Source organism: Heloderma suspectum, chromosome 3 (genome assembly GCF_057233095.1).
Source record: "Heloderma suspectum isolate Gila_16-S chromosome 3, 16-S_ref, whole genome shotgun sequence".
NCBI classification, from domain to species: domain Eukaryota; kingdom Metazoa; phylum Chordata; class Lepidosauria; order Squamata; family Helodermatidae; genus Heloderma; species Heloderma suspectum.
In genome coordinates, this window is record NC_139460.1 from 119,379,369 (window position 1) to 119,396,405 (window position 17,037).

At 41.2% G+C, this 17,037-nt stretch overlaps 1 protein-coding gene across 1 annotated transcript in view; it reads left to right on the forward strand.

Moving 5' to 3' along the window:
* The first annotated feature begins 334 nt into the window (after positions 1 to 334).
* Positions 335 to 17,037, forward strand: part of ASMTL (acetylserotonin O-methyltransferase like) — a 34,890-nt gene continuing 18,187 nt past the window's right edge. Inside the window, exons 1-5 of the mRNA XM_084844285.1 lie at positions 335 to 539; positions 8,316 to 8,447; positions 9,921 to 9,968; positions 12,247 to 12,311; positions 13,989 to 14,050. Of these exons, the coding sequence (XP_084700411.1) occupies positions 366 to 539; positions 8,316 to 8,447; positions 9,921 to 9,968; positions 12,247 to 12,311; positions 13,989 to 14,050 (481 nt within the window). The 5' untranslated portion in view covers positions 335 to 365. The remainder of the gene's footprint in view (positions 540 to 8,315; positions 8,448 to 9,920; positions 9,969 to 12,246; positions 12,312 to 13,988; positions 14,051 to 17,037) is intronic.

The window sequence follows — 17,037 nt, forward strand, 5'->3', positions numbered from 1 at the left end:
CTCCAATTCCAGACATGTCTGGCGTTCAGGTTATTATTTTCCAGCGTGCGCTCTGTGGTGCGGCCTCCTTTTTACTGACGTCGTCCTTTCTCTCTCTCAGACACCGTTGGTGGGAAGTGATCTTGAAGAAAAACAACAACACAGCCCTTGCCCATTTTGCTGGAGCTTCTTTGATTCCGAATCATCGGGGCATTTTCCCTAGGTGGCGGTACAGAAAGTCTCCCCTCCCCGTCCCGTGACAGCAGCACAGCGGGGACCAGGAGGGAGGTCTTGCCCGCTGGGCGGACCCGAGCAGGGAAGGCGAGAAGGAAGAGCGGAGACTTGTGGGCTCCGCCCCTTTCTGCGGCGCAAGTGCGCCGCGATAAATGCGCCGCCCGCCGCCTGTTCTCTCGCTTTACTTGCGTCGCTCTTTTCCGTGTGGCCGTCTTCTTGGTGCTACCGTAACCATGGCGCTAAACCCCGTCATCGGGAAGCTGGTCAACAAGAGGGTGGTGCTGGCTAGTGCCTCTCCACGCAGGCAGGAGATTCTCACCAACGTGGTGAGTGTGCAGACTGACCCGTCGAGAAGGCCCTGCGCTGGAGCGGTCTCCGCGGAGCTGGGGAGCCTCCTGTGCTTTCCGAGCTACTGCGCTCAGCTTGGCTGACAAGCGGTTTTTTTCAGCCCGAGGCTTTCTATATGTGTAAGACTACGACTCCCATCATTCCCGGCCAGCATCTGGCTGGGAATGATGGGAGTTGTAGTCCCACACATGTGGAAGGCGCCAGGTTGGCTTAGCATCTCGGGTTGCCACCTTTTGCTTTTGGCAGGGTTACTGTGTTTTTAACAGCTGCCCCAGCTGCAAAGTAGTAGTAATAATAGTAATAATTCTTTTAAAAAATCAGCAACGAAGTCTTTACTCATCACTGCATCTTCCTGCTGGGAAGGCTGCACCTCTTGAATTTTTGCCTGTCAGGCAGCTGTTGAAAGCTCAAGTCAAGAGCCATCACAAGGGGAGTGGGGAGCTGGTCTCACTAGCAGCCATGTGCCTCCCTACTGTTGTTAGTTTAGGTTGCATAGGCCGGCCTTCCCCAACCTAGTGACCTCAGATGTGTTGGACTTCAAGCCCCAGCCAGCATGGCCAATAGTAGGTAATTATGGGAGTTGTAGGCCAAAACTTCTGGAGGGCACCAAGTTGGGGAGGCTGGAATATACTGAGTGCCTGTCTGTGAGATTCATTGAAAAGAAAATGGTTCATTAAATCCTCAAATTGGAAATGATTAGTAAACATTTATTTTGTGTTGTGTTAAGCAGGGTTTAATTTCAGCCGGGGCTTAGCCCCAGAACCTGTCTTCAGCCGGGGATCATGCAACAGTAATGAAGTGCCAAGGATGTGTTAGGTGCTCAAAACGCTAATCAAAACTGCCCCAGCTCCAAATAGCAAAACCGTCATTCACAAGATCCTCTGTCTTGAAGGGGACAAAAATTGCAAGGTGTCTGTGTATATGCCTCTTTCCTTCAGGGACCTATTACAGTGCGCAAACTTGGGCTTTTCATTATGCCCTAGTGATATCTTCCCCCTGCCACCACTCCTCCCATTACCTATGAACGTAGGAAGTTGCCTTATACATTGGTCCCTCTAGCCCAGTATCGTCAACACTGACTGGCAGCAATGGCTTTCTAGGGTTTCAGGCAGGAGTTTTCCCAGCCCTACCTGAAGATGCTGGGGTTTGAACCCAGGGCTTTCTGCATGCAAAGCAGAGGCTCTACCACTGAGCTACGGCCCTTCTTACTTAGCCTCCAGCCTGAGTTTTGATGCACTTGACATCTTTCTCACTTCTCTGTTTTTGTTTTTTTAAAACATAGTTGCAACAAAGGTATTACCCTACCCTTGCTTTTGGATGTTTTGAAATGGTTTTAGACCCCAAAATGCGTTAAACTCTCTACTTTTGGGAACAAAATTCTTTATTTCAGAAAGTTTAATTTGGCACACTCAGCCCCAAATCTGGGTTGCTTTCCAAATGCCCCTGCAACACCTGGAATTGTGTTTGTGCAAACAAGAATATTCTGTACTAGTTCATTGTTAAGTACGAAGTGCAGCTCGTTCCATGTATAATGTATATACTTAGTCTGGCAAGCTACATATTACCGAAATCAAACAGGTAACAAAAGCTGTGGAGTTTGAAATTAAGCTCAGTTGAAACCGATGGGATTTACTGCCAAATACAGTCAGGACTAGGTTGCTTGGCTACTTGCGTACAAGTTTCATTTCTTTATAGTGGAGAAAATCTTGTACAGATTTAAGTAGATGGGATGATTCAATGTCTATAGAGGTGCCCTTGTCTACATCTACATCTTAAATCCCCCACTATTGGAAGTGGAAAAGGTAAAACATAACCTCCTATATCTCATTTATCACCCCAGATTTCTGACAACTTCTGGGAACTGGAGGAGTCTAATCTCTTTGTTTCCTTTTCTGCACTTCCGCAGGTAGTTCAGATAAGTAACATAGAGAGATTTAATAAGGTGAAAACTAAGCTTTTGAGTCTTCTGACAGCTAGTGGGAATTCAGATAAATCTTACGAGGCCTTCTCTGTTTCACCTCCACTAACTACAAAAGTGCTCTCCCCAGTCTGTATAATTAAGAAACCAGAGCAAGTTGGAGCATTTAAAACTATTGATCTTTGTCCTGAGGAAGGATTGGTGGTTAAGCCCATGCTGGTGTTGCCTGCTCTAGTGATTGGGTCAGTTTCCATTTTCTGGAAACTCATGAATTACAGTCACCTCTCGCCCTTAAACTTCCTCCTGAGCTCTTAAACAAGCAGACTTTACCAACTAAGAGTGCCAGTATCTTTTTTGACTGAGAAGGAGTGCTGGAGGAGCTCAGCTCTGTCGACTGACTCTTGAAGACATGTAACTCTCCCTTTCTGTCTTAGATGTCTTTCCTGGAACATAGCTGGTTGGAAGGGGAAGAGTAGGGATAGATCATTCATTAACTATATCAAATCCTTTGATATTTTGTTGTTGCAGGAGACTTGGGTTAGTGAACAAATATTTAATGGGTATGTTGCTACCTCTCTGGCAGCAACTAAACCCTCAAACAGAGGTAGGCCTAGAGCAGGACTGCTTTGTCTTGTTTCTCTATCCCTTAATGTGGAAGAAGTTGCACTCCCCAGCTGTGGAACCACTGCCATGGCAATTCTAATTAAGAACAGCTGTCTGCAGGTCTTACTGTTTAATATCTGTGTTCCTTCAACTAAATGTTATTCTGATAAGAAAGCTCAGTGGGAAGAGTTAGAACAATATATTACCTACACTGAGGCAGAGTTTCCATCAGCACAGGTCCTTATGGCCGGGGACTTTAATGACCAGCTAGGCTCTGAAGACCATGCATTAGCAGAATTTTGACATCTTCAAGGAATTGACCATATGATAGAATAATGGCCATATATTAGATACTCTAAGGATGTCACAAAAAACTTTGCTGGCATGTGTTTAGTTCTTCTGTTATGTCAACATAACAGAATTATCTTGAAGGGAAGCACTCCAGGTGACATGATGGGCAAGTTTACTTTCAGTTCAATGTTAGGGAGCAGTGTTGTTGATTATGTTCTTGTTTCTCAGCCATTTAGGAGGGCAATTCAAGCTTTGTGTGTTGACAATCGTACAGATAGTGATCACTATCCATTAGTGATATTAATTGAACCTCACCTAGAGATCTGTTTGCCCACTGGATCCCAGGTACTGGATTCTTCTTTGCTCCCCTGTGTGAGAGGCATTAAATGGATAAATAAGACAGAGGGCAAGTTCGCCTCTTTTATAGTATCTTCTCCCTGTCTGCAACTATATCAGGACATTTTAGCTTCTACTGGCAAAAGGAAGCTGTATCATTTTGAGACATTTATTTCTGACATTCAAAGGACTTTAGGGGTAGATAGTCCCTTGATTGGTGATAAATATTACAGGAACAGAGGTTGGTTTGATCATGACTGTGTGCTGCTTAAGAATCAGATCACTCAAGTTTACTCTATGCACCGGAATAAAGGAGCTAAATTTTATTTATTTATTTATTTATTGCATTTATACCCCGCCTTTCTCCCTCTCGCAAGGAACTCAAGGCGGCTTACATTATCCTCCTCCTCACCGTTGTATCCTCACAACAACAACCCTGTGAGGTAGGTTGGGCTGAGAGTCTGTGACTGGCCCAAAGTCACCCAGTGAGCTTCCATGGCCAAGTGGGGACTAGAACCCGGATCTCCCGGCTCCCAGTCCGTCACTCTCACCACTATACTACACTGGCTAAATGTTTACCCGAAGAGTATTATAAATTGAAATGAGAATATAAAGCACTTATTAATCAAAAGAAAAGAGCTAAAGAGAGAGAAATGGAACCTACTAATATGTGCTACACAAAAGAAGGATAGCAAATTATTTTGGCGACTTGGTATGGGGGTCTTGTCAGAGTGCCAAGAACATCCTGCCTGTTGTATTTCCAGTTATGAGTGGGAAAGATATTTTTCTGCAATTCTTCGGGATCCTAGCAACTTCTTTTTGCATAATTTCGAACTGTCCTCTGAAGCTCCAGAATGGCAATCTGTTACTCCTAGTGAAATTTTTGATTTGATTGCTGAACTTAAAACTGGTAAAGCTCTTGGCCCAGGTTCTATATCCCCCGATCTTCTAAAATCTAATTCGGAATGGTGGGCTCCTTTACTTTCAGCTTTATTTGCTTTCATTAATAACTCCGGAAAGAGCCCTGATATTTTGAGTAAAGTTCCTATTTTTAAGAAGGGTGACAGGACGAATCCAGGTAATTACTGTCCCATCAGTCTTCTCTCAGTTATTGGGAAACTATATGCAAGGAATTTAAAATGTGAGCTATTAACTTGGATGGAGGATAATAGTATAATAGGTGAGGAACAGATTGGGTTTAAAGCTGGCCATTCAACTTTAGATCATTGTTCTGTGTTAGCTCACTTGGCAGAGAAATATACCTCAATTCCTGTTGGAAGCTTTTCACTGCCTTTATTGATCTTAAGTCTGCCTTTGATTTGGGCTTGAGGGAATTGCTATGGTGTAAATTACTCAAAAGTTCTATGACAAGTGCCTACTGTTCCTCATTAGATGTTTGTATAATCAGACCTCTAGTCAAGTTAGGGTGCAATCTTACACATGTTTAGACAGAGAAAAGCCCTACAACTCTCAGCAAGGCTGGCTGGGGAATGCTGGGAGTTGTAGGGCTTTTCTCCGTCTAAACATGCATAGGATTGCGCCCTTAGATGTGGGCAGCAGGGACAAGTTTATAATCCAATCTGTTACAAGGGGTGTAAGACAGGGTTGTATTGGGGCCCCTTTTCTTTTCAATTTATTTTTAAATGATTTGGCCTCTGTAATGTTGATCTCATGCTCCCAAGCTAACACTAAGATACCTCTACTTTTGCATGATGATAATGCTGTACTGCTGTCACTCTCCAGAATTGGGTTAAATCGCTTATTGTCTGCATTTGGGGCTTATTGCTCCAAGAATATCTTGACTATCAATTACAGCAAGTTTAAAATTTTAGTGTTCTCAAAAGCCTGTAAACAATATAAATGGACTTTAAATGGTAATATCATCAAGCAAGTCTTCCATATAAAATACATTGGCATACAAATGCAGAGCACTGAATTCTGGTCTGAACAACATAGGCAGGCAATTGATTAGCAAACCTTATCCATCAGCTGATCTTAAGATTTTCCAGTTTGCATTGGGAAATTTTCTGATGCCCTAGTGTAATCTAATTTAGCATGTTTACTTGTATTTAGTAAATAGCAAAGCTAAAAAAAAATTATGCCATGTTAATTTTCTATCCCAATACACCACAACTATTTGACCTGATAAATTTGTGAGGGGAAATTAAAGCACACTTAATATGATTTAAATGTTATAAAGTGTAGAATTTATTGGGATACTCGTAAAAAAATTAAAGACAATAAATAGCATGTCCTTATATTGCTTAAATTTAAGAAAAAGACAAAGGTACCGAAAACTGTTGACACATTGATAAATTTTAGCAGCCCAAAGAACAGTGCATGATATGTTGACAACCACTCATCTACAACTTTGAAACTGCCAGGCTTGTCTAATATTGTATTTGCAGTTGGCACCCATTCATTTTTACTAATGAATTTATGAAATGGGAAACTTTCTGCAGAAAAATAAAACACTGAAAAAAATTTCATCCCACACCACTGGTATTTGCAATATAAAGTTTGCCTGTTGCTGATATAATAGTAGATTGAAATAAACTGCAGGTGAGTTTAGTCAGTGAAAACCAGTTGCTTGATAGGAATCCAGAATCTAGAAATGTGGAGCCAGGTCTGTCCAAACAATTGTAAACCTTGTCTTGGGTGGTGTTACACACTGTATTAGCTATGAAGCAAAAGGATGTGTAACTTGGGAACCTGTTTTGTGTGTTTTTGTGATATCATGGGATATAGATGTCTGTGAGAAATGGCAAATATTTGCTTCATCTTCATTCTTCAAGATGAAGCCCTCTGAATAAAGCCCGCCAAGCTTAATCTATTTGAAGTCTGTGTTTGTATGTCTTCCTGTGTGTTTATTATTCCATAATAAGGGAACCCTTCCACTCTCTTGGCAGTGGATAGGCCTCTAGACTGTAAAGAACATGCCACTTTCACCATGGGGGTCTTTATATATTCAGCAAATAAATTTAGCATTTATTTAGCACATGTCAAGTGTTCCCATAGGCTTTGTATGTATAACTTAATAATCTTACAACGGCCTGGTAGGACAGGCCAGTATTATCACCACATTGCAGATGGGGGGCTGAGGCTGAGCAAATAGTGGCTTACTTAAGGTCGCCTAGGTATGTATCCAATGTTAGTCCTACTTAGAGTAGACCTATTAAAAGAATGGGACTTAACTTAGACTAACATTGAATACAACTGCTAATATGTTAATGGCTGCAGGGAGATGCATGCCAGGAAGTGTCCAATTCACAACTCACTTCAGTCATGATGAGGGTGGATGAAACGTCTGTCTCCTATCACTAGGAGTACAGCTAAATACAAGTGAGACCTGTTGTTTTGGGGTGTCCCCCCCACCCCCCCCAATACCGGTTTGCTTTTTTTTTTTTTTACCTCCTAACTCTTTTTTGTAGTTCTTCAAATTTTGGGATTTGCCAGCCCCTGGTGATCCCTCTTAATCATGTTGATTGGGCTACACAGGATCCAGGCTCTGACAATTATTTATATATTTATGGTTGCAGGGGATAGTACGCGTTTTCATATCAATTTAAAGAGATGTGGGAAAATTCTGTATTATAGAAATTATATATCCTATCAGTGGGACAACTGGGTAAACTTGTTACAATCAGGCTGTAAATGTATGATTTGTGTGATTCTAAAAAAAAGGCAGCAGTGATCATCCATGAAATCCCTGGAATTAATAGCATTGTCTTGGCATAGTAAAATTCAGGATTTGGGGAAGATGGTGAAACTATTTCTTCCTTAAAACTTAATCTTTCATTGGATTAGCAAGTGTGTTCAGCTGTATTAACATATGATTACTCTTTAACCTTAGAGACATAGTTTCTGTTTTCCCTTTGCTGTGTTCTACATTTCCAATACGTGGTTCACACTTCAGGTTCACACAGCACAAACATAACAGAGGATTGGGTCACTGGGTTGCAACCTGCAGAAACCGGTTGGATAAATATAATGGTGCAGCAGGACATTGTATGGCCCCCATACCTCTCACCCAGTCCTTCCACTCAGCCGCCTCCCCTCTTATTCAAGTACCGCTGGCTGCAGCAAGGCAAGGGAGGAGGGTGAGTTGAAAGATTAAATGGGAATGCTTAGGAGCCCCTGGTGCATCATTAACATTGTTAGGTTCTCTGGATTGCAGTCTGGCAACCCTGCACAGGATTGTGTTCAGTTGTCCTTCTACCAGGGTCTTAAGCAGAGGGCATCCACGTAAACCAGGGGTGCTGAACGTCTTCCAGTCTCAGGGCTGGATTCCATTTCAGAGAAGCTTTCAGGGGCTGCATTCCAGCAGTGGGTGAGGCAAAAGCAGTGGGGCCAACAATATTAAAATACCAACACATTTTCTTTTAGAGCTCTTCCTGCCAGTAACTAAGCCTTAGGAGAGCCTTATAGAATGGGGAGAAACTCTGCAAAAGCTGGGAAACCACAACACGATCAGTGTTTAAGGGAAAGGGAGGTGGGGCATGATCATCTGGGGACCCCAGAAGGGCCAGAGGTTCTGCAGCCTGAGGTAAACTTGGATTTTTTAAGATCTCTTCCTGAAGTCACTTGGTTTCTCTGTCTCTAACAGGGTCTCCGATTTGAAGTTGTTCCCTCCTGGTTCAAAGAGACACTTGAGAAGTCATCTTTTGCAGCTCCTTATGAATATGCTGTAGAAACTGCAAAACAAAAGGCACTTGAAGTGGCAAAAAGAATGCATCTAGTAAGCCATTTACCTCCACTGTCTTTGGTGCTTCTAAACTAGGTCCTGTGTTCTGGCTATGATTACATGCATTCGCAGGATCATTTTGCATTGATTTAAAAGCTGGCCGATGCTTTTTCCTATGTCCGTGTTTTGGCAACTGCTCACTGGGTAAGTAGCTAGCCTTTTTTGGTAGGAAACCAATTGTTGACATAAATTTGAGACGGCACACCTATGCTGTAATCAGCGGATGCTCAGTTCTACTTCCACATCCCTGCCTTTTGTAGCCAAGGAAGACCTTGTTCACCATAGACACAGTTTATTATTTCTAACTATATGTTTGCCTGGCTCTGTTGGACACAGAACAGAGGGCCAATGGATTAAGTGTCAGACTTGGAGCAAGGTAACTTGGGTTCAGATCCCCACTTAGGCATGAAATGATCTTGGACAACTCATGGGCTCTCAGAATATATGAAATAACTTCTTATACATAACTCCTGAGCTCCTTGGAGGAAGGTTGGGATATGCATATGATACATAAACAACATACATGCTGTGTGTATAACAGGCAGCAGAAGGAAGTGAGTACACAGGAGATGGGGCTAAAGAGCTGATGTTAGTTGTCAGATGAGAATCTGGACAAATGGCAGCAACAGTGAAAGATAAGCCAAGGTTGGACTTGGCTTATTAACAGCCAACACCTTGGCTTATTAACAGTATTGCATCAGCATTTAAGACAGAGCACATAAACAGTGAGTTATGCTATATGACATTAAGCTCAACTAGGCTTGGATGTTAGTCCTATTAGATCTTGCTACAGTCATATTTTTGTGGTCAGTTAAGATTCCAGTCTTGCTACAATCATACATTTCAAATCAATTCGATGGGCACACCATTCCAAATACGTTTATGTATGGATTAAGTCTGATTTGGTTTGCTTTCAAGTAAGTAGGCTTAGGATTTTGGTCCAATTTTTATCAGAGGACTTCGGGATTCTAAGTGGGACTGTTACAGCTTCAAAACAAGTTACTTTTCTAATTAATATTAATGAAATTTAGCTTGGATGATAAATGGGTAATCTGGAACTTTTCCTGGGCAAAGTTTAACGAGATGATTCTCCACTTCACTCTCCCTGCCCCTCCCCCTCCCCCTCCAGAGTGTTCTGTCTGCTAATGGTTTACAGGGAAACCGAACACAGTATAAAACAGCCTTTCCTATCCTGGTGCCTTCCAGGTGTTTTGGATTTCAACTCCCATCAGCCCCAGCCAGCATGGCCAATGGTAAGGAATGCTGGGATTTGAAGTCCAAAGTGTCTGGAGGGCTCTAGGTGGGGGAAGGCTGGTACAGATGATGAATTCAAGATGGCTTCTGTTGTGCTAATGCCCCTCTTGTTATCTGCTAGGGAGCATTTAGCTTCATGGAGAGCATTCCCAGGCTACAGTGGAATCATTATTAACGTGGAAAACTGATTAAAAATATTTATATTTTTTTCAGAAACATCTTAGAACACCAGATGTTGTTATAGGAGCTGACACTATAGTGGTGAGTTATGATATATACTAGCAACTGGTAACTAGATCTACCTTCTACTTTATCAATATGTAATTGCACAATATAAATTAGAGGCTTCTTCCTATGGAGCTTTTATCCTACTATTGAGATAGTTTACTCATGGACATTTGTGGGCCCTTTAGATGACGTCGTTAACCTCCAGGGCGTCTCCTGCACTAAATGACCTTTATCCCATGTTCAAATAGATCGGAGATAATGAGCTATCAAATTACCCCGCTTGTGTTCCACTTGAGTTCCCTCCATGAAAAAGGAAAAGCTGCAAGAAGGGGAGTGAGATCAATGAAAGATAATGGAAGGCTCAGATACAGGGAGAAGGAGGGGCAAGTGGAGGGGGGAAAGGAAGCACATGTCAAGGGAGTCTGTCATGATCTTGCATTCAAAATGGAAGCAGAAAGCCCCCTTTTAAATGTGGGATTTGGGGCTGGTGTAGAGATGCTCAAGGTCTGCCAGTCCATCTACTCCATCCTTCTGTCAACATGCCTTTTTATTCCAATGTTATAACAGCTCTTTCTTAGGCTTTTCTGCATGGATATTTTTCATCCATTATAATATTTATGGATGAAAATATTATAATATTATAAACGATTGTAAGTGTGTTTCTATTGTTACAGTCTTTAAGGTGCCAGAAGACTCTTTGTTTTTGCAGAACAGACTAACAGACCTACGCCTGCATGTGGAACTTGTTCCATGCTCTTATGCCCACTTGCTGGACCGGGGAGTTGTGACTATGTAGTTCTGACATGGCAGGAACATACAGTTTATGAAAGGCTGGTGAAATGAGTTTGATCCAGAGTGTGATTGACAAACTCCTTGGAATGAAAGCTTTCTTAATGTGCCTAGCCCACTTAGTCATTCAACTGACCTTTGTCTTCATCCTGTAGAGACTCTAGAATCTAGCTCCTACAAATACTCAAAGACCCAGGCATCTTGTCAAGGAAAAAATATATACATGTTTCTAATCACTGAATTAGCAACTACTAAAGTACAATTATAAACATCCATATTTATCCATGAAGATGTCCATTTTTGACATGTAGAAAGCGGAAACACTGGAGTAAGATGTCAAATGACCATATGGGATTACCTTACTATGTATATATTATTATATAGTATAAAAATAATTATATATTACTATGTATATATTACCTTACTGAGTAACATGTGATGTTGCTCACATGGCTGGGTCATTGCTCTATAGTTCTGTATTCTGTGGCAGACCTGATCTCTGCTTATGATACCCTATGGCCTTGTTCATTAGATGTACTGGGCAAGTGGTCATCATTGTGTGGTGATGGTGGAAAGGCTTTACTCCCCTCCCCTCCACCCCCCCGTATAACATAATGTGTGGGCAGGTGCTCCACGTGGAGGTCTCATTCCTATAGAGGTCCAGTTCACATTGTTCTCCCTCAAAAAAGGGAAGACGTTCACATGGGCTTTTGTGCTTACACCAGGGGTGTTGAACCCACATCTGGCCCATCCCAGTCCAGGCCTCCAGGTTCTCCAGATGGCCATGCCCCCTTTGCTCTGGCCGCCGATCATTTGTTGGTTTCTCAGTGTTTGCATGTTTTCCCCATTCTAAAGGATTGAAATGCCCCTCCTAAGGCTTACTGGCAGTAAGAGCTTTAAGCCAGAATATACTAGTATTTTGGCCTCACCCCTTGGTTCCGTCCTTGCCTTTGCAAGGAAAACAATCCTCCACTGGAATGCAGCCCCTGAGAGCTTCTCCAGAATTGCATTCAGCTCTCAGGCTGAAATAAGTTTGACACCCTTGGCTTACAGTGTCCTCCTCACACATTTCATAATGTAGATGGCAAAGGGCAGGAGCATGTGTCCTCTCCACCATGCAAAGAGGACTGTCAGCCAGGTAAGTGAATGAACCAGGCCTATGCTCTGAAATGTGTACTCTACTGTATGTGGGATTTGTGGGTGGAAGGTCCTATCTTTTATTTAAGTGCTGAGACTAAATTATTTTGTTCCTTTCTAACTTTGTGATCAGACAGTGAACAAAGTATCTTTGTGAAAATCAGTTGGTGTTCTTACATGCACACAGGACTTGTCCTTGATGACAGAACTTTATGCACTAATTAGAATCCCTGTGCTTATGATTCTTGGAAGTCTTACTCCCATATTTTGATATAAAATTCACCCTAATGAAATGTATCTAACAAAGTATGTATGTATGTGTATATATATATATATATATATATATGTATAGATATGTATATGTATGTATATATTTCCGTTGCAGACGATAGAAGAACAGATTTTGGAGAAACCAGTGGACAAGCAAGATGCATATATGATGCTTTCAAGGTTTATATTTTTAAGATATTATTTTAAAATGTGAACATCACTGCTTATATCTGCAAGACTAGCCATCTACAATGCACTTTATATTAGCCCTTTGTGGATATGGAAAGCAAGTGAGAAATTCTTTCGTTGGGATATGCATTTCAGTTTCATGTATTAAGAAATGATATGCATTTAGTTTCATTGTTAAGAAAATTGCCTATTACGGCCACTTACTTGCATTTCTCAGTGTAGTTACTCCCACAGTATACAATATATATGCTATATACTGGATAAGTCTCATATCAGATTAATTCATGGTTCACCTTCTAAATCTTTTCAAATAAAAATAGAATTTTTTTAACCACCGTACATGAATCACTTGCATGTGTTTTCTAGCAGGCAGGACGTGACACAATTTCATTAAAGCATCAACATTCTTTAATGGATGCTCAGTCTTATTGTCCAGTATAACTAAATGAGACATAATTTGACCCTGGCTATCTATCACATACTCAGGTTTCCTAGAAAAGCTATTGTCTCTTGCTTCTGTCTGTATTATGTCTATGCACGCATTAGAATTGTGAACCATGTAATTTTCATTCAATCCTTTTTTAAAAAGTTCCAAACTGAGGACCACTTCTGTCAAAGATAGAACCACAAAGCATATCATATCGTTTGGCTTTTCCACCAAATTTCTTAGCTTTTCCTTTGGGTGAGAGAATTCTCCTTCCATCTTGTGTCTGGTTCTCCTTGTCTTATTCACATTATTAGTAGTATTTGGATCCATTCATTTTTAATTACATTTCTATACCAGCCAATAGCCAAAGCTCTCCATTGGCAGTAATCAATATAGGTACAATCCAGCCAAAGTCAAGCACTTTTAAATCACATCAAAATCAACAGAAAAATCAAATATGTGTTTCTCTTTCACCCATTGAAATCAATGGGACTTGAAAGTGATTAACTTTGGCTGTTTCATGGCAAAATATTAGTAGCAAACAACTGGTCCTACTATGCAACCATGTCCTGTTCAGTATAAAGACTGTACTCCAGAGTCTGATTTTTAATCTTTTATGCTGAAGCTCTTTCTTAAGGTAAATTTACTAGTATATTTTATATTTGTGTGTATAGGTAGTATCCAGTGGCAGTGCAGCGCTAGTGTTAATGATGTTGTGCCAGCAAAAAACAATGCTAGTGCATGTCATTAGTGCTTGCTAGTGCAAAGGTGGAAAGTGGCAATTTGCTGCTGAAATACCACTGCTTTTTCCCTTTGCGCTAGCAAGCACTAATTATGTTGCACTAGTGTTGGTTTATGCTAGCACTACACCACCATTTGATATCCCATACTTTTTATGTCGTTTGTGAAGTGTTGTTAATTAGTTCAGTGGTTTTATGTGTCACTGACGAGTAGATTATGCTACAGAAGTGCGTTGGATTTGAAAGGTCTCACACTATTGTGCCAATGCACTAAGTCACTCTGTCTTCTTTGAGAATATTTAGCTCTTCAACACTCTCAAGGGAAAATCTAATGTTGTTCAAGATGTAATGTATAAAGCTATAAAACTAAGTAGCTTGCCAACATTGCTGCATTATTAATAAATGGACAGGATGGGTCTCTTACAAATTAATGTTAGATTTGTCAAGAAATTAATATCTACTGCAAAATGGATGCAAATTAATTATATCTGTTCTTAACAGGTTGAGTGGCAAGGAGCACAGTGTTTTCACCGGTGTTGCAATTGTTCACTGCAGCAATAAAGGTAATTAATATAACTAATATAAATGCTCATGATCAATCAAAAGTCTCATTAGCTCTGTAGCCTACATATCTTTAGTGTCACTGTGAGTCTGGACATCTCAAGAATTTGACTTGCCTCTCTTTGTTCATACTGCAGAGTACTGTTTTTGAGGGACTTTACTTTAAGATTAATGGAATTGCTTAGAGAGGCCTTGATCCTCATTCATTTTAAAGTTGATGAAATATTGGCCACCCAACCCAGCAGATATGTAATGTTACCTCAGTGGCAACCTGAAAGGCTTGTGGTATCCACTGTAAGTAGGGATGTGCAATGCTGGGAATTCTGTTCCACTTAAGTCCAACAGGATTCCTGGGTGTTTCCAGTCCAGTAAGTGGCAGCAGATTTTTGTAGCAGATTTTTGTTATCCAATTTTGGAAAAGCGGGGCTGGGGGAGGTTTCCACCATTTGCTCAAATGGTAATTTGTGCAAGTTGGGGGGGACTTGAAATTTGCGCAAATGGTGACATAATTTTTTTAGGCCTTTTTAAAATAAGCAATCTTGTGCAAGTACACACGACTGCAAGACCTCCTATCTGCTATGTAGCCTAGTAGAGGTGTATTCCCCTCTTGATATCCTTGTCAGTTTCATCCCCTCCACACACTACTTTGTTTATCCCAAGAGAGCCATATTCTGTATTTGAGAAAAAACCTGTCAATACCTGCGCCCTGCTTGGAAGTGGAGAATGAAACTGACAAGTTCTTTGATAAGTATGGAATATGGCTCTGCTGGGCTAAAGGAAGTAGTGTGTGGAGAGGATGAAATTGACAAGAATATTTAGAAGAGGGGAATATCCCCTGAGGGGCTATATGGCAGACAGGTGAACTTGCAGTCATTCCCAGTTGTGCAAGATTTCTAATAAAAATGTGGTTTTTTTTTATTATGACACCATTTGCGCAAATTTCAAGATCTCCCCCCAATTGCACAAATTGCTGCCATTAAAAAAAAGAAGAGAATCCGCATATTGGCTTGACTCACTACAGATCAAGTCGATGACAGCACGGGAGAAATGGAATGAAATCCTCAAGGCCAAACTGGAAAATCTATCAAGTTTTCAGCCTCGAACAGAATTGTCATAGATCCCTAACTGTAAGACACACTTGTAACATTCAGTGACAAAATGGAAGAGTCAGCAGGGGACACTCCAATTTTGAGACTGGTGTTGTGTAGACATAAAGTAAGGTAACCAAATGCAGAGACAGTCAAAAACTCAAGCTTAACAAGAGTCTGGGGCAGAAGAAAGGAAGTAGCATAGAGAGGCTAGTCTTGGAGCCACAGGTAGTGTTGGAAGTATAATTGAAAGTTTCTGGGCATACCTTGAAGGCTTTGCTAGGATATGGGAGGAAAGTTCCGATATGGTATTTGCATGGACAATAAGAAGCTGGAAACCTCAATGTTAAAATAGGTACTGGATATAACTAGTGAGGATACCGAGAAGTACTGTTGGAAATCTTTTCTGGTAACTGAGTTTCTTGGAGCAAGTTGGAATCTGCATACTACTTTCTTTTTTTAACGCAGCCTGTCTTTTGACTTCAGATCAGGCAGTTGAGGCAACTTAACAACAAGAATTTTAAGCAAAGCTCATATCTAGAAATCATCTTAGGGTGCAATCCTATGCACGTTTAGACAGAAAAAAGTCTGCTTGCACATATTTCTATCTAAACATGAATAGGATTGCATCTTTATCCTACTTGTAAGAGAACTGGGTATTATCCATTCCTGTTCAGATCCATACTAAAACTTCTGGATTGTCCTTGTTAGTTAAACCTTTGCTGTCTTACTAGCTGTGGCTTGATTCGATAACTTCGACCCTGATTCCACTTGCACAGGTATTGGTATTCAAAACATGCAGTTCCCTTCCCAGATATTCCCCCAGATATTCCAGATAATTGTCTCCGTTTCCCCAAATGCCAGCCACCATTCAGTGCTTGTTAAGATTGGATATGTGAATGATCATGCAAGAGAATAAAACAAACCTCAGGAATTGTTTGGGCAAGCTGACCTTTATTTAATCGCTTCGGGTGAACTTGGTGAGCAGTCAGTCCTGGCATCGGTAATGGAGACGGTCATGATAGACGACACCGTGTATACAAATACCTTGGCATCTGGACCTATTCCAGTGGTTAAAGTCCAGAGCCACCAAATGGTGGACATAGTTACTATTGCCAGCATCCATTACAATCCCATCCTTTCTAATAACCTGCCACATACACTCCTGCTAAAATTGTCTTGTTGCTCTGTGCTAACCTTCTGCTATTCTTTCTGCCATTCCAACTAAAATAAATTCTTACAGCACGGTGCTGTCATGTCTACTCAGAAGTAAATCCCACTGCACTGTGCATGCTGGCACTGAGGAGAATATTGGTTAACAGCCAAATTATGATCTTCCCACACTATGAAATAATATTTGCAACCTGTTTCTCTTCTACTGTCATTTGTTCTGACTGTATTGCAGCTAATCAGCTTGCTGTATTTTGGTGTTGCCTTCAGAGTGTTAACAAAGGTCTTCCCTGAGGACAAAGGCAGGACAATCTTGACTTGGAAAGGCAAGAGAAAAATTAAAACAATTTCTCAATAAATTGGCCTCAAATGCCTCCCCAGTATTTGGAGGGCTATATATTATAAAACTAGTAAAATCTAGCATTCATTCCACAAGCAGAGACACATTCCAGTTGGTTTCTGGGCTGAAGTCAAAGTGCTAGTTTTAACCGTTAGAGCTCTAAATAACTTGGGGCCAGGTTACCTGAAGGAACGGCTCCTCCCATTCAACCTACATGGCCATTAAGATCATCACCTGAGGCCCTCCTCCAAGTGCCCCACCAAATGAGGCGAAGCGGGTGGCTACAAGGGAGAGAGGCTTTTTCAGTGGTGGCACCCCATTTGTGCAATGCTCTCCTGAGAAAGGCTTGCCTGGCACCTACATTGTAGGTCCTCCTTTTTCTTTCCCCTTT